Here is a 22,247-nt window from a genome sequence, read left to right on the forward strand (position 1 = left end):
CAAGGACCTGCAGGGCTCGGACTGAGGCTCAGTGTGAGACAACAGGGACCTGCAGGGCTCGGACTGAGGCTCAGTGTGAGACAGCAGGGACCTGCAGGGCTAGGACTGAGGGGTTAGTGTGAGACAACAGGGACCTGCAGGGCTCCGTGTGAGACAACAGGGACCTGCAGGCCTGGGACTGAGGGGTTAGTGTGAGACAACCGGAACCTGCAGGGCTGGGACTGAGGGCTCCGTGTGAGACAACCGGGACCTGCAGGGCTGGGACTGAGGGCTCAGTGTGAGACAACAGGGACCTGCAGGGCTCGGACTGAGGCTCAGTGTGAGACAGCAGGGACCTGCAGGGCTAGGACTGAGGGGTTAGTGTGAGACAACAGGGACCTGCAGGGCTCCGTGTGAGACAACAGGGACCTGCAGGCCTGGGACTGAGGGCTCCGTGTGAGACAACATGGACCTGCAGGCCTGGGACTGAGGGGTTAGTGTGAGACAACCGGAACCTGCAGGGCTGGGACTGAGGGCTCCGTGTGAGACAACCGGGACCTGCAGGGCTGGGACTGAGGGCTCAGTGTGAGACAACAGGGACCTGCAGGGCTCAGTGTGAGACAACAGGGACCTGCAGGGCTCAGTGTGAGACAACAGGGACCTGCAGGGCCGGGACTGACTGCTCAGTGTGAGACAACAGGGACCTGCATGGCTACGGCCTGAGGCTCAGTGTGAGACAACAAGGACCTGCAGGGCTCCGTGTGAGACAACCGGGACCTGCAGGGCTGGGACTGAGGGCTCAGTGTGAGACAACAGGGACCTGCAGGGCCGGGACTGACTGCTCAGTGTGAGACAACAGGGACCTGCAGGGCTAGGACTGAGGGGTTAGTGTGAGACAACAGGGACCTGCAGGGCTAGGACTGAGGGGTTAGTGTGAGACAACAGGGACCTGCAGGTCTGGGACTGAGGGGTTAGTGTGAGACAACAGGGACCTGCAGGGCTGGGACTGAGGGCTCAGTGTGAGACAACAGGGACCTGCAGGGCTGGGACTAAGGGGTTAGTGTGAGACAACAGGGACCTGCAGGGCCGGGACTGACTGCTCAGTGTGAGACAACAGGGACCTGCAGGCCTGGGACTGAGGGCTCAGTGTGAGACAACAGGGACCTGCAGGTCTGGGACTGAGGGCTCAGTGTGAGACAACAGGGACCTGCAGGGTTCGGACTGAGGCTCAGTGTGAGACAACAGGGACCTCCAGGGCTAGGACTGAGGGGTTAGTGTGAGACAACAGGGACCTGCAGGGCCGGGACTGACTGCTCAGTGTGAGACAACAGGGACCTGCAGGGCTAGGACTGAGGGGTTAGTGTCAGACAACAGGGACCTGCAGGGCTAGGACTGAGGGGTTAGTGTGAGACAACAGGGACCTGCAGGGCTCGGACTGAGGGTTTAGTGTGAGACAACAGGGACCTGCAGGGCTCCGTGTGAGACAACATGGACCTGCAGGCCTGGGACTGAGGGCTCCGTGTGAGACAACAGGGACCTGCAGGCCTGGGACTGAGGGGTTAGTGTGAGACAACCGGAACCTGCAGGGCTGGGACTGAGGGCTCAGTGTGAGACAACAGGGACCTGCAGGCCTGGGACTGAGGGGTTAGTGTGAGACAACAGGGACCTGCAGGGCTCGGACTGAGGCTCAGTGTGAGACAACAGGGACCTGCAGGGCTCAGTGTGAGACAACAAGGACCTGCATGGCTGCAGGCTGAGGCTCAGTGTGAGACAACAGGGACCTGCAGGGCTAGGACTGAGGGGTTAGTGTGAGACAACCGGAACCTGCAGGGCTGGGACTGAGGGCTCCGTGTGAGACAACCGGGACCTGCAGGGCTGGGACTGAGGGCTCAGTGTGAGACAACAGGGACCTGCAGGGCTCAGTGTGAGACAACAGGGACCTGCAGGGCCGGGACTGACTGCTCAGTGCGAGACAACAGGGACCTGCATGGCTACGGCCTGAGGCTCAGTGTGAGACAACAAGGACCTGCAGGGCTGGGACTGAGGGCTCAGTGTGAGACAACAAGGACCTGCAGGGCTCGGACTGAGGGTTTAGTGTGAGACAACAGGGACCTGCAGGGCTGGGACTGAGGGCTCCGTGTGAGACAACAGGGACCTGCAGGGCTCAGACTGAGGCTCAGTGTGAGACAACAGGGACCTGCAGGGCTCCGTGTGAGACAACATGGACCTGCAGGGTTGGGACTGAGGGCTCCGTGTGAGACAACATGGACCTGCAGGCCTGGGACTGAGGGCTCAGTGTGAGACAACAGGGACTTGCAGGTCTGGGACTGAGGGCTCAGTGTGAGACAACAGGGACCTGCAGGGCTGGGACTAAGGGGTTAGTGTGAGACAACAGGAACCTGCAGGGCTGGGACTGAGGGCTCAGTGTGAGACAACATGGACCTGCAGGCCTGGGACTGAGGGCTCAGTGTGAGACAACAGGGACCTGCAGGTCTGGGACTGAGGGCTCAGTGTGAGACAACGGGGACCTGCAGGGTTCGGACTGAGGCTCAGTGTGAGACAACAGGGACCTCCAGGGCTAGGACTGAGGGGTTAGTGTGAGACAACAGGGGCCTGCCGGGCTCAGTGTGAGACAACCGGGACCTGCAGGGCTGGGACTGAGGGCTCCGTGTGAGACAACAGGGACCTGCAGGGTTCGGACTGAGGCTCAGTGTGAGACAACAGGGACCTCCAGGGCTAGGACTGAGGGGTTAGTGTGAGACAACCGGGACCTGCAGGGCTCAGTGTGAGACAACATGGACCTGCAGGGTTGGGACTGAGGGCTCAGTGTGAGACAACAGGGACCTGCAGGGCTCGGACTGAGGGATTAGTGAGAGACAACCGGGACCTGCAGGGCTCAGTGTGAGACAACAGGTACCTGCAGGGCTCAGTGTGAGACAACAGGGACCTGCAGGGCTGGGACTGAGGGCTCAGTGTGTGACAGCAGGAACCTGCAGGCCTGGGACTGAGGGCTCAGTGTGCCACAACAGGGACCTGCAGGGCTGGGACTGAGGGCACAGTGTGAGACAACAGGGACCTGCAGGTCTGGGACTGAGGGCTCAGTGTGAGACAACAGGGACCTGCCGGGCTCAGTGTGAGACAACAGGGACCTGCAGGGCTCGGACTGAGGGATTAGTGAGAGACAACAGGAACCTGCAGGGCTGGGACTGAGGGATTAGTGAGAGACAACCGGGACCTGCAGGGCTCAGTGTGAGACAACAGGGACCTGCAGGGCTGGGACTGAGGGCACAGTGTGAGACAACAGGGACTTGCAGGGCTCGGACTGAGGCTCAGTGTGAGACAACAGGGACCTGCAGGGCTAGGACTGAGGGGTTAGTGTGAGACAACAGGGACCTGCAGGGCTCCGTGTGAGACAACAGGGACCTGCAGGGCTGGGACTAAGGGGTTAGTGTGAGACAACAGGGACCTGCAGGGCTGGGACTGAGGGCGAAGTGTGAGACAACAGGGACCTGCAGGGCTGGGACTGAGGGCTCAGTGTGAGACAACAGGGACCTGCAGGGCTCCGTGTGAGGCAACAGGGACCTGCAGGGCTCGGACTGAGGCTCAGTGTGAGACAACAGGGACCTGCAGGGCTCAGTGTGAGACAACATGGACCTGCAGGGTTGGGACTGAGGGCTCCGTGTGAGCAACATGGACCTGCAGGCCTGGGACTGAGGGCTCAGTGTGAGACAACAGGGACCTGCAGGTCTGGGACTGAGGGCTCAGTGTGAGACAACAGGGACCTGCAGGGCTGGGACTAAGGGGTTAGTGTGAGACAACAGGAACCTGCAGGGCTGGGACTGAGGGCTCAGTGTGAGACAACATGGACCTGCAGGCCTGGGACTGAGGGCTCAGTGTGAGACAACAGGGACCTGCAGGTCTGGGACTGAGGGCTCAGTGTGAGACAACAGGGACCTGCAGGGTTCGGACTGAGGCTCAGTGTGAGACAACAGGGACCTCCAGGGCTAGGACTGAGGGGTTAGTGTGAGACAACAGGGGCCTGCCGGGCTCAGTGTGAGACAACCGGGACCTGCAGGGCTGGGACTGAGGGCTCCGTGTGAGACAACAGGGACCTGCAGGGTTCGGACTGAGGCTCAGTGTGAGACAACAGGGACCTCCAGGGCTAGGACTGAGGGGTTAGTGTGAGACAACCGGGACCTGCAGGGCTCAGTGTGAGACAACATGGACCTGCAGGGTTGGGACTGAGGGCTCAGTGTGAGACAACAGGGACCTGCAGGGCTCGGACTGAGGGATTAGTGAGAGACAACCGGGACCTGCAGGGCTCAGTGTGAGACAACAGGGACCTGCAGGGCTCAGTGTGAGACAACAGGGACCTGCAGGGCTGGGACTGAGGGCTCAGTGTGTGACAGCAGGAACCTGCAGGCCTGGGACTGAGGGCTCAGTGTGCCACAACAGGGACCTGCAGGGCTGGGACTGAGGGCACAGTGTGAGACAACAGGGACCTGCAGGTCTGGGACTGAGGGCTCAGTGTGAGACAACAGGGACCTGCCGGGCTCAGTGTGAGACAACAGGGACCTGCAGGGCTCGGACTGAGGGATTAGTGAGAGACAACAGGAACCTGCAGGGCTGGGACTGAGGGATTAGTGAGAGACAACCGGGACCTGCAGGGCTCAGTGTGAGACAACAGGGACCTGCAGGGCTGGGACTGAGGGCACAGTGTGAGACAACAGGGACTTGCAGGGCCCGGACTGAGGCTCAGTGTGAGACAACAGGGACCTGCAGGGCTAGGACTGAGGGGTTAGTGTGAGACAACAGGGACCTGCAGGGCTCCGTGTGAGACAACAGGGACCTGCAGGGCTGGGACTAAGGGGTTAGTGTGAGACAACAGGGACCTGCAGGGCTGGGACTGAGGGCGAAGTGTGAGACAACAGGGACCTGCAGGGCTGGGACTGAGGGCGAAGTGTGAGACAACAGGGACCTGCAGGGCTGGGACTGAGGGCTCAGTGTGCCACAACAGGGACCTGCAGGGCTGGGACTGAGGGCGAAGTGTGAGACAACAGGGACCTGCAGGGCTGGGACTGAGGGCACAGTGTGAGACAACAGGGACCTGCAGGGCTCAGTCTGAGACAACAGGGACCTGCAGGGCTCAGTGTGAGACAACAGGGACCTGCAGGGCTCCGTGTGAGACAACAGGGACCTGCAGGGCTGGGACTAAGGGGTTAGTGTGAGACAACAGGGACCTGCAGGGCTGGGACTGAGGGCACAGTGTGAGACAACAAGGACCTGCAGGGCTCGGACTGAGGGTTTAGTGTGAGACAACAGGGACCTGCAGGGCTGGAACTGAGGGCTCAGTGTGAGACAACAAGGACCTGCAGGGCTCGGACTGAGGGGTTAGTGTGAGACAACAGGGACCTGCAGGGCTCCGTGTGAGACAACAGGGACCTGCAGGGCTGGGACTGAGGGCTCAGTGTGAGACAACAGGGACCTGCAGGTCTGGGACTGAGGGCTCAGTGTGAGACAACAGGGACCTGCAGGGCTCGGACTGAGGGGTTAGTGTGAGACAACAGGGACCTGCAGGGCTCCGTGTGAGACAACAGGGACCTGCAGGGCTGGGACTGAGGGCTCAGTGTGAGACAACAGGGACCTGCAGGTCTGGGACTGAGGGCTCAGTGTGAGACAACAGGGACCTGCAGGGTTCGGACTGAGGCTCAGTGTGAGACAACAGGGACCTCCAGGGCTAGGACTGAGGGGTTAGTGTGAGACAACAGGGACCTGCAGGGCTGGGACTGAGGGATTAGTGAGAGACAACCGGGACCTGCAGGGCTGGGACTGAGGGCTCAGTGTGAGACAACAGGGACCTGCAGGGCTCCGTGTGAGACAACAGGGACCTGCAGGGCTGGGACTGAGGGCGAAGTGTGAGACAACAGGGACCTGCAGGGCTGGGACTGAGGGCACAGTGTGAGACAACAGGGACCTGCAGGGCTAGGACTGAGGGGTTAGTGTGAGACAACAGGGACCTGCAGGGCTCCGTGTGAGACAACAGGGACCTGCAGGGTTGGGACTGAGGGCTCAGTGTGAGACAACAGGGACCTGCAGGGCTAGGACTGAGGGGTTAGTGTGAGACAACAGGGACCTGCAGGGCTCCGTGTGAGACAACAGGGACCTGCAGGGTTGGGACTGAGGGCTCAGTGTGAGACAACAGGGACCTGCAGGGCTCCGTGTGAGACAACGGGGACCTGCAGGGCTGGGACTGAGGGTGAAGTGTGAGACAACATGGACCTGCAGGGTTGGGACTGAGGGCTCAGTGTGAGACAACAAGGACCTGCAGGGCTCGGACTGAGGGTTTAGTGTGAGACAACAAGGACCTGCAGGGCTCGGACTGAGGGTTTAGTGTGAGACAACATGGACCTGCAGGGTTGGGACTGAGGCTCAGTGTGAGACAACAGGGACCTGCAGGGCTGGGACTGAGGGCTCAGTGTGAGACAACAAGGACCTGCAGGGCTCGGACTGAGGGTTCAGTGTGAGACAACAGGGACCTGCAGGGCTGGAACTGAGGGCTCACTGTGAGACAACAGGGACCTGCGGGGCTGAGACTGAGGGCTCACTGTGAGACAGCTGGGATATGCATGACTGGGACTGAGTGTTTAGTATGAGAGAACTGGGATCTGTAGGACTGCGATTGAAGGCTTAATGTGAGACAATTGGGCCCCCACCTGTAGGAAAGTGCCCTCTTTCTTGGCATGGTTACCCCCATTTTCTGCCTGTTGTCAGTGGGTTTGACTGTATTCAATGGGATCGTACTAACCAGGACCCCAGTGATTATGCTCTCTCCTTTCTAACTTGGTAACTGTACCTTTTTCTTCCCCCAATTTGCATACTGCCCCTGCCCCCATGTAGGTCCCTTGTATATGGTACCTAGGTACCCTGGGCATTGGGGTACCAGGGGATCCCTATGGGCTGCAGCAGGTATTCTGCCACCCATAGGGAGCCCATGCAAAGGGCTCTGCAGGCCTGCCATTGCAGCCTGTGTAAAATGGGTGCATGCACCTGTTTTCACTACAGTCACTGCACCAGGTCACTGTAAGTCTCACCCGTATGGGAGGCCCTCCTTTCCCAGAGCGCAAGTACCTGTAAGTGAGGGCACCCCTGCACTAGTAGAGGTGCCCCCACAAACTCCAGGCCCATTTTCCTGGACTTTGTGAGTGCGGGACGCCATTTTATGCGTGTACTGGACATAGGTCACTACCTATGTCCAGCTACATAATGGTAACTCCGAACCTGGGCATGTTTGGTATCAAACATGTTGGAATCATACCCTAGTACTTTTGCAAGTTTTGGAAGTATGATTCCATGCACTCTGGGGGCTCCTTGGAGGACCCCCAGCATTGCTACCACCAGTCTTACAGAGTTTTCCAGGCAGCCCAAGCTGCTGCCACCCCCTCAGACAGATTTCTGCCCTCCTGCTGCTTGATCTGATCAAGCCCAGGAAGGCACAACTTAGGATTTCCTTTAGAAGATGGAGGTAACGCCCTCTCCCTTTGGAAATAGGTGTGACTGGCTTGGGAGTGGTAGCCTTCCCAAGCCCCTGGTATGCTTTGAAGGGCACATTTGGTGCCCTCCGTGCATAAACGAGTCACCACCAGTCCAGGGTCTACCAGTTCCTGCTCTGGCGCGAAACTGGACAATGGAAAGGGGAGTGACCACTCCCCTGGTCATCACCACACTGGGGGTGGTGCTCAGAGCTCCTCCAGAGGGCCCCTGGGTTCTGCCATCTTCTTTCCAAGGTTGGCAGCAAACTCAGGGAGCATCTGGAGGTCAGACCAGGCAGATGACATCAGAGCCCCCTCCTGATAGGTGCTTACCTGTCTAGGTGACCAATCCCCCTTTCAGGGCTATTTTGGGTCTCTCTCTTGAGTGGGTCCTCGGGTTCGGCTTGCAAGATTCCAGCAGGACTCCTCAGCAACCTCCACTTCGACTTCTGGCCTCCAAAACTGCAGCTGGAACCTCTGGGACCCGACAAGCTGCCTCCAAAAAAAAGAATTCTTCTGCAACATTGTTTTCAGGGCTCCTGCAAGCAATTGCAACATTTCCACCGGATGTGCGTACATTGAGGGCAGCATGTCTTCAGTCTGCACTAGAACAAAGAAGGAATCTCCTTTGCAGTGAAGGAGTCACTCCCCTGCATCTTCAAGCACCTGCTGCAATGACGACCGGCTATGTGGATCTCCCCTCATCTTGAGCTGCATGGATGCTGCATCACGGGTGGTGGTCCAGAGTAGTCCTCTTGGTCCTCTCGGCCGGCTGTCCAACTTTGTTGGTAAGCCTTTGCCCTCCCACGCAGGACAGTACCCCAAAGCACCGCGTCTCTTGCAGCTGCCAAGGCTTGTTTGTATCTCCTCCAAGGGATCTTCAGGCGACGTGTAGCTCCAGTCCCCAGCACGCTTTTTAAGCCTTTGCCTTCTCACGCAAGGCAGTACCCCTAAGTACCGCGTCTCTTGCAGCTGCCAAGGCTTGTCTGTATCTCCTCCAAGGGATCTTCAGGCGACGTATAGCTCCAGTCCCCAGAACGCTTTCCTGCAAAGCACAGCCCTATGCGTGGTTCTTCTGCGGCGTGAGATCACTTTCTGTAGTGGCTCCTTCTGCAACTTTTGTGTCCCCGTCCTGTGACTCCCCCTCTTCGGTTGAGTCCTACTGGGCCTTGCTGGCACCACTTTTCCACTAACCGTGAATTTGCCTTTGCCAAGGCTTGTTGGTGGAATTCCTGCACTGACACCCGTCTGCAATCTTCATTCCAGCGTGGGACATCTTTATCCATCGGGAACCGTTCTCCGGCTCCAGGGCTGCAGTGCTGACCAGTTCTTCCTCACTGTTGACCAACTCCTGCAAGTACAGCTGGGTGGGTAGTAGCTCCTACTCCTCCTGGACTCCGCTGTGACTTTTGGACCTGGTCCCCTCTCTCCACAGGTCTTCTCCAGGAATCCACCGCTGAGTTCTTGCAGTCTTGTCTGAGTGTCTTCTTTTCTGTTTTTTTCCTTCCTTTTGGGTGGTTTGGGGGAAATTCAAGTGATTTACTCCTGCTTTCCTGGTCGCTGAAGGCTACGGTGTTACTTACCTCCTATTGGAGGGTTGATCTTCTAGTATTTTTTGGTATTGGGTTCCAAAAATAAAGTGCCTTTATTTTTGTAACACTGTGTGGTTCCTTCATGTGTGTAAGTGCTGTGTGACTACAGTGGATGCATGAGCTTTGCATGTCTCCTAGATAAGCCTTGGCTGCTCATCCACAGCTACCTCTAGAGAGCCTGGCTTCTAGACACGGCCTACACTTCACTAAGAGGGGATACCTGGACCTGGTATAAGGTGTAAGTACCTTAGGTCCCCCCACCACATACCAGGCCAGCTTCCTACACCCCCCACCCCAATCCAGGGACCGAGGGTTTAGTGTGAGGCAGCAAAAACCAGCAGAGCGGAAACTGATGGTTTAGCACGAGACTACAGGGGCTCCCAGTGCCGAGACTGAGGTTTTAGAAGGGTAGTTTATGTGCCCTTTATGTTGGGTAGGGATAAATTCTTCTGGCTGGAAGAGTGCATTTCATTGGTGGACACCTGTGTCAAGAGTCTGTTGCCTTGGTGATGATGCTGGTTCTATCCACAGGAGCAAGTGCCTGCGGTTAGAAGATTTCTCCTGTGTCTCCGTGCTTGGGCGAGGCCACTTTGGAAAGGTGAGTTGAGGGGCTGGGAATGAACTGCATGGAATCAGGGCGCTACAGCAGGTGGTGTGAGACAAGGGCTCAGGGTGAGTAGAGTAGAGTAGAGTAGAGTGGAAGCTGGGGGCGGACACGATTGTGGGAAGCGACCAGGGCTGAAGGTGGAATAGGCAGCATTTGGTCCAGATCGTTAGGACTACTGAGGCAGCCAATGCAGAAGGAAAAGTTACTTACCTGTGATCCTAGTTTTCTTTCATGAGTGTGTTCATCAGATATACAGTCTTTTGTAGGATTATCAGGCAGCTTCAGCGGAATTAACATAAAACGTTGAAATAAAGTACACTTTCAAAAACTTTTTATCTTAACACTGACAGAATTGTAACAAATTTCCTCTACCCCATTAAAGCTGGCGGACGGTAAGCCCACCTTATGCCCTGGGCCCAACAGCGACCTCTGTTCTTTATGCAGCAGCTGGAGGATACCAAACCGCATAGATTTTAGGGGGGGTGCACATGGGTATGTCGGGCACGAGTATTTTGAAGATACAAATGGAAATCTATAGTTGGGGTACGTAACCTCCCCATCATGCAGTGTTAATCATTTGAAAATCATGTTGTGGAAAGCTAATTAAAAAGAAATATGATCCAAACAAATTATACGTTTTCTCCAAAGTGAAAAAATATTCTTGTCCTAAGATAAAAGTTTGGTAAAGCAACAAAGCCTACAGAGGCATCCTCTGTAGATTCAGTGTTTAGAAAAGTGTACAGCTGTTTGGAGATGTATTTATTTATTTACTGGTTGGGTGTGGGTCGGCACAAGATGTGCAGGAGGTGGAGGCCAGAGGAAAGTTGTTTCACTGACGGTGTGAGCAAGATATGGAAGCAGAAGGAAAAGTGTTCTACTGACAGGGTCCAGATTGTGCTTGAGCGCTGCTCACTCTTTCACGCGCTGTACCGTAGATTGTCCTTGAGCGCCGCTCACTCTTTCATACGCTGTACCTTAGATTGTGCTTGAGCGCCACTCACTCTCACGCGCGCTGTACCTTAGATTGTGCTTGAGCGCTGCTCACTCTTTCACGCACTGTACCTTAAATTATCCTTGAGTGCTGCTCACTCTTTCACATGCTGTACTTTAGATTGTGCTTGAGCGCTGCTCATTCTTTGATGCGATGTACCTTAGATTATCCTTGAGTGCTGCTCACTCTTTCACGTGCTGTACCTTAGATTGTCCTTGAGCGCTGCTCACTCTTTCACACACTGTTCCTTAGATTGTCCTTGAGCGCTGCTCACTCTGACGTGCTGTACCTTAGATTGTGCTTGAGCACTGCTCACTCTTTCACATGCTGTACCTTAGATTGTGCTTGAGCGCTGCTCACTCTTTCACGCACTGTACCTTAAATTATCCTTGAGTGCTGCTCACTCTTTCACATGCTGTACCTTAGATTGTGCTTGAGCGCTGCTCATTCTTTGATGCGCTGTACCTTAGATTGTGCTTCAGCGCTGCTCACTCTTTCATGCACTGTACCTTAGATTGTGCTTGAGCGCTGCTCATTCTTTCACGCTCTGTACCTTAGATTGTCCTTGAGCGCTGCTCACTCACGTGCTGTACCTTAGATTGTGCACAAGCGCTGCTCATTCTTTCACATGCTGTAGCTTAGATTATCCTTGAGCGCTGCTCACTTTCACACACTGTTCCTTAGATTATCCTTGAGTGCTGCTCACTCTTTCACATGCTGTACCTTAGATTGTGCTTGAGCGCTGCTCACTCATTCACACGCTGTACCTTAGATTGTGCTTGAGCGCTGCTCACTCTTTCACGCACTGTACCTTAGATTGCCCTTGAGCGCTGCTCACTCTTTCATGCGCTGTACCGTAGATTGTGCTTGAGCGCTGCTCAGTCTTTCACGCACTGTTCCTTAGATTGTTTTTGTGCGCTGCTCACTCTTTCACACACTGTACCTTAGATTGTGCTTGAGCGCTGCTCACTCTTTCACTCGCTGTACCATAGATTGTGCTTGAGCACCGCTCACTCTTTCACCTGCTGTACCTTAAATTATCCTTGAGTGCTGCTCACTCTTTCACGTGCTGTACCTTAGATTTTCCTTGAGCGCTGCTCACTCTTTCACGCACTGTTCCTTAGATTGTTCTTGTGCGCGGCTCACTCTTTCACACACTGTACCTTGGATTGTGCTTGAGCGCTGCTCACTCTTTCACGCGCTGTACCATAGATTGTGCTTGAGCACCGCTCACTCTTTCTCCTGCTGTACCTTAAATTATCCTTGAGTGCTGCTCACTCTTTCACACACTGTTCCTTAGATTGTCCTTGAGCGCTGCTCACTCTCACGTGCTGTACCTTAGATTCTGCACGAGCGCTGCTCATTCTTTCATGTGCTGTAGCTTAGATTATCCTTGAGCGCTGCTCACTCTTTCACTCCCTGTTCCTTAGATTGTCCTTGAGCGCTGGTCACTCACGCGCTGTACATTAGATTGGCCTTAAGCGCCGCTCACTCTTTGACGCGCTGTACTTTAGATTGTGCTTGAGCGCCGCTCACTCTTTCACGCACTGTACCTTAGATTGCCCTTGAGCGCTGCTCACTCTTTCATGCGCTGTACCGTAGATTGTGCTTGAGCGCTGCTCAGTCTTTCACGCACTGTACCTTAGATTGCCCTTGAGCGCTGCTCACTCTTTCATGCGCTGTACCGTAGATTGTGCTTGAGCGCTGCTCAGTCTTTCACGCACTGTACCTTAGATTGTTCTTGTGCGCTGCTCACTCTTTCACACACTGTACCTTAGATAGTGCTTGAGCACTGCTCACTCTTTCATGCGCTGTACCTTAGATTGTGCTTGAGCGCTGCTCTCTTTCACGCGCTGTACCTTAGATTGTCTGAGCGCCGCTCACTCTTTCACGCGCTGTACCTTTAAATGGTCCTTCAGCGCCGCTCACTTTCACGTCCTGTACCTTAGATTGTGATTGAGCGCCGCTCACTCTCTCACATACGGTACCTTAGATTGTGCACGAGCGCCAATCAGTCTTTCACAATGCTGTTCCTTAGATTGTGCACGAGCGCCACTACATCTTTCCCGCACTGTACCTTATACTATACTTGAGTGCAGCTCACTCTTTCATGCGCAGTACCTTAGATTGTGCTCGAGCTCCTCGCACGCGGCTACATTCAATTGATGCCAACGTAAAATGGCTCGTTGGGCGCAGTCAGTCAGATATATTGCTTAAAACGCTGATATGCAGCGACTGGTAGCGAAATATACGCGCTGTTGAGTTTATTTTTTGTTCTTTGTTTTTTTTATACCCTCATGCAACGGGTACAATTCACAAGATCCCTGGGCCCCCAAACAAAGCCATCACAGTAACTTGCTTTATAGAGACTTGTCCAAAAAATTACCAATCCAGATCCCAGCAGGTCGCCAATTTGTGATGAGATGATGTCCAGCTAATGATATCGTTTTCAATTGTATTTATTGATAAACGTCAGGAACAAAAAGGTATAGGTATGAAGGACCCAGGGGATCAGCACCCATTGTGGTCAGTATCTCTCCCCTTCATCACATTCTGCTTCTCAAGTTCCATGTAGCATCCTCTAATGTAAGCCCTGCAGTGTTCTCGGATATAAGCTCATGCAACTCTCTACTTTACCGACACCACAACTCCTGCTCCCTTACCGGACTGCTGTACGTAGACGGCCCTGCACCTCACCAGTAGGCCCTTAGCAGACTTAGACTCTGAGAAAGGGAGGCTCTCTCCCTTGCAGCACACCCCCAGAAGCCCCTGCACCTGCATGGACTTCCTGTGACCTTGAAACTTCTCACCTTGGTGGCTTCAAACTGTTGACCCAGTTTTGCTTGAAGTTCTAAGCCTCTCCACCCACTTTGAACCAAATGTTTACTTCTAAATTTAAATGGTAGGGGCATTTTCATGCAGCTCCTGGGAACTTGTTTAGTTCCTGGTAAGTTCTACCAGTAACTTCCTTTTAAAGTATGTTTATTTCAAAATAATGCAGATTTCAGATGATGTGGAGCCAAAGCATGCAGGGTTCCCTGTCTCCCTCCCTGTGCTCACTCTTAAGCTGAAGTGGGCACCGGGCACTGTGAAGAGAATCTGTCAAAGCCTGGTCCCGAGGGTTAGAGGGGCTTGGGAGCCAGGGTGATGGACGACGAAGGGAAAGCGAGGGCCATGGCACTGAGGGTGGAGAGTGGGGTGTCCCCTGAACAGACCGAGGACACTGAGGGACCAGAGAGGCCCGTATGCACGAGCAATTCAAGATGAAAAAAGAAGGGGGGGGCTACGGGACGAGTTGACCATGCCCCATTTTGAGCAGAAAAACAAAGTAAAACAACTAATTAAGCAAGGAAAATGTAAACCCAACATAGACCTTAAATATTTCAGACTGGCCATTGCTCTGCTTCCAAAGAAAGTTTATTTTATGTTTATTTTTTAATCTGGTTAAGTCCTAATGGTCAATACACAGCTATAAAACCGTCATAAAGCTAGGTACAGAAAGTCAACAATGCCCACAGAATCCAGTCTACAGAGAATGAATCCTGCACTCAGCCCAGGTACAATAGTCGCGGTTCCCTCTGGGCTCAGGTCCTCCTTTATAGTGTTTGGAAGGGTGAGGCGGGTGCTGAGATGACGTGGATTTGGGGAGCCTGGCATGTTGGCGGCAGAGAGGTGCTTTAGATATACAAGGCTGGTGGCCACTGACCTCACTGCCTCTGGCTGTTCCCTTTCAGGTGATCTTGGCTGAACACAAGGCCACAAAGAAGCTGTTTGCCATCAAAGCTCTGAAGAAGCGAGACCTGGTCACCCGGGACGAGGTGGACAGGTGAGCTCTGACCTCTGGGTGTACTTTATGGGGATAGAAACCAGTCTCCCTGCAGATCCTTCGTAATGGGAAGTCGTTTTGTAAATGTGCTTGTTCAACTACCTGGGAGATCTCAGCTTGGGATGCAATCTGTTACTTCTAAATGCAGCTCCAATGGGAGTCAGCGGCTTCCTGTCTCTAGTATCTAGGGGGTCTGCGGGGTGGGGGTAGTATGAGGGAGGGATGGGAAGCTGTTTATAGTTGTCATCAGCCGGCCTTAATGTGGTTGGCTGTAAAAGTTGTACTCAAACTTTTATTTTACTGTTTGTTTCAGAATACTAATACAGAAAATTGACCATAAACGCAGCTCAGATACTTTGCTTTGGATCTTACTGACACCGTAAGAGGTGGGAAGCTGGGCCTTCAGGCTGCGATATCTAGAGAAAGTGTGTTCCTGTTTCCTCATTGAGCTTGAGGAAGAGGCCTGTTGTGGCATCTTTCGGTTCAGGCTAATGGTCCCCACCTTTAGTGGAAAAAAGTTCTGCAAGGTGTTTGATTCTTTAAATTAGAAAAGTGTTTGTCCGATTGGTGGCCTGGGAGCAAGTGCGAAGGCTCATCTTAGGAAAGTGATGAGTCTGTACAAAGTGTAAGTACAACTTAAACACTTAGTTAATGACAAAAAGCTCAAATGCACATAAAATATTTTTGTAAATTAAAGAGATTAAAAAATACAGAATGTAGAAATCAAACTTTTTGGACACACAGGCAGTAGTTTCTAAAGCCACTAGCTCTTTAAATATATATTTTTTTGTCTTTTTATTATTGCATCTACCCTGTCCAGTGTGTAACAACATAATGTAATGAAACATTATGCATTACAATAATAATTCCAGTCAAGTTCACAATATATTCCAGATTTCTCATCACCAACATCTAAGCTGGAACCCATGCACACGTGTCCGCATCCTCGCACATACATACATGCGTACATCCATTCACACACACATCCATCCATCCTCACACATACATACAGACATTTTAAATACTTAACAAATGTATTTAACTTTCAGTTGACTTAAGTCACTAACTGAGCTATTTGTTACAAACACAAACTGCCCAGCTTCACCTGCTGGTCAGACCGGGGTCACCAGGAGTGAAGAACGGTAAGGTTAAAGTTTACCAAGGAATATATGTGTTGTACTTGCATTTATGCAGCACATACTAGTCCTGATGAGGCGTTGAAGCATCTTGATGGTGAGTAGCGAGCTACTTCGCAACCCGTGGTTAATGTAGTCATTTTTTTGGTTAGTAGTTTTAGTTCTGAGTTTCCAAAGAAGCCCTTCCAACTTTCTAGCACAGCATGAATAAAGATTTTCTTGGGTCGGGTACATCATTCTTGTCTCTGTGGAAAAGCTTGCATGGTGTCTGTGAAAGTCGACAGACCTTGGCCAGTTTAAAAACTCCATTAAAACCTGGTTGTTTACTACACAACTGCTGACAAGGAGTTCAGATGGACCATTACGTTTTTTGCACCAGGAAGCCTTTTAGACAATTGTGTGACTTAGAAATAAATTAAATAATAATGATCCCTTACCCCAGAATCTTAGAGGCGGGGTCGGAAGAGTTTAGCCAGTGTGTGTAACAAGAAAAAGCAGTGCTATTAAGAAAAGTTTTGTTTGTCTGATATCTGCACGGCTGCTCGTTGGAAGTCGATCCACACCTTTTGTGACCATTGTTTGATGTCTGCTGATTTCCAGGTGTCAGCGGCTGAAAATATCAGAATTAAACTAAACTAGTTCCCTTTGGTGTCCATCACCCTGAGATGCTGCTTTGGTTTAATACCTTTGTTCAGTTTCCATGTGTGAAAATTACAAAAAGCAGGCGATCCAAATATTTCCTGTTTCTAGGCTGGGGACCAAGGATTGGTCTTTGGTTCTGATGAGTCTGTTTGGATCATTTTGCTGGAGAATCGTTCTTACGAGTGAATAATTTTTCCTTCTTTGGCTCTTGAAGGCATTCTGCTGCTCAGTACCTTCCAGGGGAAGGATGGTCCTATTCGTTTGTTGGAAGAGGCACCAACAGCCCCGGAGTCAGTAGTGGCCAAAGCCTTTACTTCTGAGGGAAACCGTAGCGGCACTTGTGAACCTGGGCATCCTCGGGACGTCCATCACTCACTTCCAGTTCGATGAGTAGAATGAGTTTCCCAGCCCTTGACAGCAGTGTTGGGAGGCTCATTCATTGTCAGCATGCTGCAGCAAACTCATGTCTGACCCGCTGCTTCACACCTTGTCCACTCCACCAATGACGGTAAGTTTCATGACAGGTGGACGCCTGGTGGTAGACCGTGGACAAGTACTGTATGCACTCACGCCAGTTTCCATACCAAGCCATTGCAAAGAGTCATCATCTCAGCGGGCGCTGCCGGCACCTTTGAAATCTAGAATGCGGATGTAGATACCCTTCATCAGGCTCAGGTAGCCTTTTCGTTAATCGGCTCGTTCTAGAACCTCAGGTCCAACCTTGTGCCTTTATCCTTCCCTTTTTTATACTGTTGTCTGGGCTACGTGTCCCCCACTATGTTGAGTGTGGTAGAGGTAGATGACTGAGGGAGAGAGTGTAGGGACATGGAAGGATCTTTCATCTAGTGGTGTCTCACTAGCGCAGGGCCTTCGCAGAAACGTGTGCACTATTGCTGTCCATGTTCTCTACGGTCAAGGGAAGCTTACGCTGCTAGTCCCTGAAGTGTATCTGATCTGTGTATTGGAAGCTTGTACATCTGGTGCCCCTCGTGTGCCCGTTTATTGTGTCAGAAGCTTTAAGTGCTTTTCCCAATAGTGTACCTGATGTGTTAGTGAAGCTTGCCCATCTGGTGCCCCTTGTATGCCCGTTTGTTGTGTCTGAAACTTTCAGTGCGTTTCCCAATAGTGCACCTGATGTGTTAGTGAAGCTTGTCCATCTGGTGCCCCTTGTGTGCCCGTTTGTTGTGTCTGAAACTTTCAGTGCGTTTCCCAATAGTGCACCTGATGTGTTAGTGAAGCTTGTACATCTGGTGCCCCTCGTGTGCCCGTTTGTTGTGTCTGAAACTTTCAGTACGTTTCCCAATAGTGCACCTGATGTGTTAGTGAAGCTTGTCCATCTGGTGCCCCTCGTGCGCCCGTTTGTTGTGTCTGAAACTTTCAGTGCGTTTCCCAATAGTGCACCTGATGTGTTAGTGAAGCTTGTCCATCTGGTGCCCCTCGTGCGCCCGTTTGTTGTGTCTGAAACTTTCAGTGCGTTTCCCAATAGTGCACCTGATGTGTTAGTGAAGCTTGTCCATCTGGTGCCCCTCGTGCGCCCGTTTGTTGTGTCTGAAACTTTCAGTGCGTTTCCCAATAGTGCACCTGATGTGTTAGTGAAGCTTGTCCATCTGGTGCCCCTCGTGCGCCCGTTTGTTGTGTCTGAAACTTTCAGTGCGTTTCCCAATAGTGCACCTGATGTGTTAGTGAAGCTTGTCCACCTGGTGCCCCTCGTGCGCCCGTTTGTTGTGTCTGAAACTTTCAGTGCGTTTCCCAATAGTGCACCTGATGTGTTAGTGAAGCTTGTCCATCTGGTGCCCCTCGTGTGCCCGTTTGTTGTGTCTGAAACTTTCAGTGCGTTTCCCAATAGTGCACCTGATGTGTTAGTGAAGCTTGTCTATCTGGTGCCCCTCGTGTGCCCGTTTGTTGTGTCTGAAACTTTCAGTGCGTTTCCCAATAGTGCACCTGATGTGTTAGTGAAGCTTGTACATCTGGTGCCCCTCGTGCGCCCGTTTGTTGTGTCTGAAACTTTCAGTGCGTTTCCCAATAGTGCACCTGATGTGTTAGTGAAGCTTGTCCATCTGGTGCCCCTCGTGCGCCCGTTTGTTGTGTCTGAAACTTTCAGTGCGTTTCCCAATAGTGCACCTGATGTGTTAGTGAAGCTTGTCCATCTGGTGCCCCTCGTATGCCCGTTTGTTGTGTCTGAAACTTTCAGTGCTTTTCCCAGTACTGCAGCTAGTGTGTGGGTGAAGCTTGTCCATCTGGTGCCCCTGGTGGGTCTCTTTTGTGTCTGAAACTTTCAGTGCGTTTCCCAGTACTGCACCTGATGTGTGGGTGAAGCTTGCACTGCTTCTTCCGGTACTCTACTTGGGGTGTTTAAAGAAAGCTTGAACTTCTGCTCCTCAAGCTGTTCCTGTACTCCGAGACCCCCTTACAGGCCTTTTACATATGTAATGTGTAGAAAGGGTGTCTCTGAGGAGGGTCTCTGAGTGAAGCTTGTCTCTACATTGATGTGTTCCACAGGTAAACCGAGCGATCCCCATGGCCATGAGTAAGGTAAGTACCAAACTCTGAAAAGGAAGATATTCACATTACGTTGAAGCACTCCTGTCCACAGATTGGTTCCTCTTCTCTGCTCGCTCCAGGTGTTTGAGCTGTGGGGTGAGCCTGTAGGTGCCACCGTTTTCTAAAACACTTTCTTTTCCTCCTCAGCCTGATGTGCGAGAAGCGTATCTTTGAGTTGGTCACAGCCTCGCGTCACCCCTTCCTGGTACACATATTTGGCTGTTTCCAGACCGCGAATCACACCTGCTTTCTGATGGAGTACACTCCAGGAGGTGACCTACTGATACACATCAACTCGGACGTGTTCCAAGAGCAGTCTGCCAGGTGAGAGAAGGTCTCATGTTGGGGCGTGCATAGCGGAGTTCTCGCTTCCATAGTGTGCAAGCACTGACGTCTTGAATGAAGGAATCCTTGGATGTACAGGTGGTCCATGACCTGAGAATGCTGAGGTCTCTTCAGAGCTGGGTGTTCAGGAGCTGTCTGCCAGGTGAGTGAGGGTCTCATGTTGGGGCGTGCATAGCGGAGTTCTTGCTTCCATAGTGTGCACACTGATGTCTTGAGTGAAGGATTCCTTGGATGTACAGGTGGTCTATGACCTGAGAGTGCCGATGTCTCTTTGGAGCGGAGTGTTCCAAGAGCGGTCTGTCAGGTGATGGAGGGTCTGATGTTTGGCCGTGCATGGCGGAGTTCTTGTTTCCATAATGTGTAAGCACTAAGTGAAGGAATGCTTGGATGTACAGGTGGTCCATGAGCTGAGTGTGGAGGTCTCTTCAGACCAGAGTCTTTCTGCAGACACACTTGAGCTCAAAACCTCAGCCTGTGATACGGAAATAGTGAGTCCCCCAATACATTGTGGGCAAGCCTTCGACTAGATCTGTGTGTTGATTGTTGGGGCGTGAGTGAGTGGTTAGTTCTTAGAACCAGTCATTGGCCAGACTGAAAGCGAGTGAGTGAGGCTTCAGATATATTGTGGACTGATCCATTATGGGGTTGGTGAATTCACTTGTGTAGTGGTTACAACACTTGACCATGGCACCGTATCCCAGCACCAGCAAGTGGTTACCAGTGTGAATAATGGTACTATTTGATAGTTTGATAATATCTAACCAACTGGATTCTGCAGCGCCAGTCTTGTTCATGTATTGCACTCAAGAGAAAGCTCTGGTGTCCCCCTAATGCCCCCCCCCCCATAGTTCTATGTAGCTCCAAGTATTTTTTAAACAATCTCTACCCAGCCCCTCCACAGTCTTTGAAGAGTGTGGTGCAGGGATTACAACTCATGCTGACTGCACTCATTGTGCTGGTATTCAGATGAATACTGGTAATTCTAGCCTTCTCCAAGCTGTGGTGAAATAGATAGAAATTTGCTCATTATAAATGGTAACAAGACCCGCCTTATACTAATCGGATCCCGTCTGGTTGGTCTGCCACAATCAGTTAAAGAATGAACAGTTAATGTGTTGACGATAAGGGTTCTTTGCCCTTGTCAAATTTGTTGTCCACGGTGGTCACTTCACTCCAAAAGCAGTTTTCACATCACAAAAGGTGTGTTGCTTAGCACTCTTCACACCAGTAGACAGTGTGTGTCATTTCGTTGTTGGGTGAGATGTTCCCCTTGCATCATTACTTGTGCCTTTTACGTGCGGAGCGGGTAGGGTATTGGGGCGGGATAGCATTTCCTGGGCGGGATAGCATTTCCTGAATGTCGGATTTCAACATGAGGAGCCCCCATGGGTTGTGGGCATTTGTAGAAGCACAACACAGATTTTGTATTGAAGCTAAAAGTGCCATAAACAACATTGTCAGTCCTTTATGATTCACAGACCCCTGTCCTAAGCTGAGTAGATTGAAGCAGGTCATAGCTGAACCCAGGAATGTGAATGGTGCTGGTGGAGGAGAGCTCTCTGGTGGGTCTTCCTTCTTGATGCTCTTGACGTGGGAGACACAGAGCTTAGATTGTGGTCCTTGTCTTTTGTGCACCTCAGAGAAAGGAAAGCTGTAAGATTGTATATCTTGATGTATTAAACATGCAATTATGCCCTTGCACCTCTTAGCATTTCTGCACCTTTGGGGTTCTTAAGTGCATTTTGCCTGGATGTGGTTTCTTTCTGAAATTGTGTTTCCGTGCTTATAATGCTGATGGGGGGCTCTATGCTCTGATCTGGTGATCTGCATTGTCAGAGACAAGCTGCCACCTGGTATGGTTCACCACCAGCAAGGAGAAGATAAGTGAATGAGTGTAGGATTCAGACAATTTGTGGTGCGGTGAGATGCTGGATGTTAGGAGGCGGTGACCTCGAGGCACCGCCTGAGTTTGCTTGTTTTTTGCATGTTGGTCAGTCATCTCCCTTGTTGTTCTCAGGTTCTACTCAGCGTGTGTGGTTCTTGGTCTCCAGTTTCTACATGAAAAGGACATTATTTACAGGTGAGGGATCCACGTATGCTTTGTACTGTTTCGGGTTTTGAGGGAACTGGAAACAGCTGGGGCACAAGTCTGTTCCTTCTGCATGTCTGCTTGATGCCTCTCCAGGATGTTAATGCCAGGCACCTGCCAATGGAAGCAGCACTAGAAGGAATGATCTCCTGACCTCAGGGATAACACCCTGCCCTGCCCAAAGTGAGCAAGAACTATAGTGCCAGCTTAATGTGCCCGTGGGTCAACCATTTCTATCATGCACAGCATACAGCTTTTATTTCATAACCAGCCCTGTTTCCCAAATGTTCTAGGAGTAGAGATGCATTAGTTTTCTAGAGCTGTTTCCAGTGGGAAGGGTGTGTCGTGAGTGTTGTGAAATGGTGATAGAAAAGGGCTCCCAGTGTCGATGTAAGGGCCCAGTATGGATCTCTTACTGTTTGAAAAATTTACTTTGCCTGCAACCTTCTCCCAGTGTAGGAATGTCTGAGAAATGGTGTAGGAAAGTGACATCTTTCTAGCAGGCGTTACCCCCACTTTTTGCCTGATGTCAGTGTGTTTAGACTGTAGTTCACTGGGATCCTGCTAATTCTGGCCCCAGTGTCTGTTCTCTTCTCTAAATTTGGTTGCTGGTAAACTTTCTACACCCACAATTGGCACACCGGTGCATCTATGTAGGTCCCTAGTATATGGTACTTGGGTACCTGCCTATGTAAGTCCCTAGTATATGGTACCTAGGTACCTGCTGGCAACCCCTAGCTAACTACTAAACTTACCTTGGTTGGGTTCACTATTTCACATTCCACTTTTTTAGTATATGGTTTGGCCCTCTCATAGGGCCCTGTGTATTTTATGCTATTTCTAGTGGTTATTTTGAGAATATATAGTGTGTAGGTATCTCCAAAGGGAGATATGCCAATGCTAGTCTAGTAGTAGTGCTGTAATAAAGTATCCTTTATTTTTGCAACACTTGTGTGGTTCTTTCTCGTGA

General features: G+C 51.7%; 1 protein-coding gene across 1 annotated transcript in view; it reads left to right on the forward strand.

Annotated features, from left to right (window-relative positions):
• The window catches only part of PKN3 (protein kinase N3), a 167,814-nt gene that overhangs the window by 101,854 nt on the left and 43,713 nt on the right, over positions 1-22,247 (forward strand). Inside the window, exons 14-17 of the mRNA XM_069237013.1 lie at positions 9,632-9,698; positions 14,433-14,524; positions 18,991-19,167; positions 21,206-21,268. Coding sequence (XP_069093114.1) covers positions 9,632-9,698; positions 14,433-14,524; positions 18,991-19,167; positions 21,206-21,268 — 399 coding nt within the window. The remainder of the gene's footprint in view (positions 1-9,631; positions 9,699-14,432; positions 14,525-18,990; positions 19,168-21,205; positions 21,269-22,247) is intronic.

This window comes from Pleurodeles waltl, chromosome 6 (assembly GCF_031143425.1).
Source record: "Pleurodeles waltl isolate 20211129_DDA chromosome 6, aPleWal1.hap1.20221129, whole genome shotgun sequence".
In the NCBI taxonomy this organism is placed as follows: Eukaryota; Metazoa; Chordata; class Amphibia; order Caudata; family Salamandridae; genus Pleurodeles; species Pleurodeles waltl.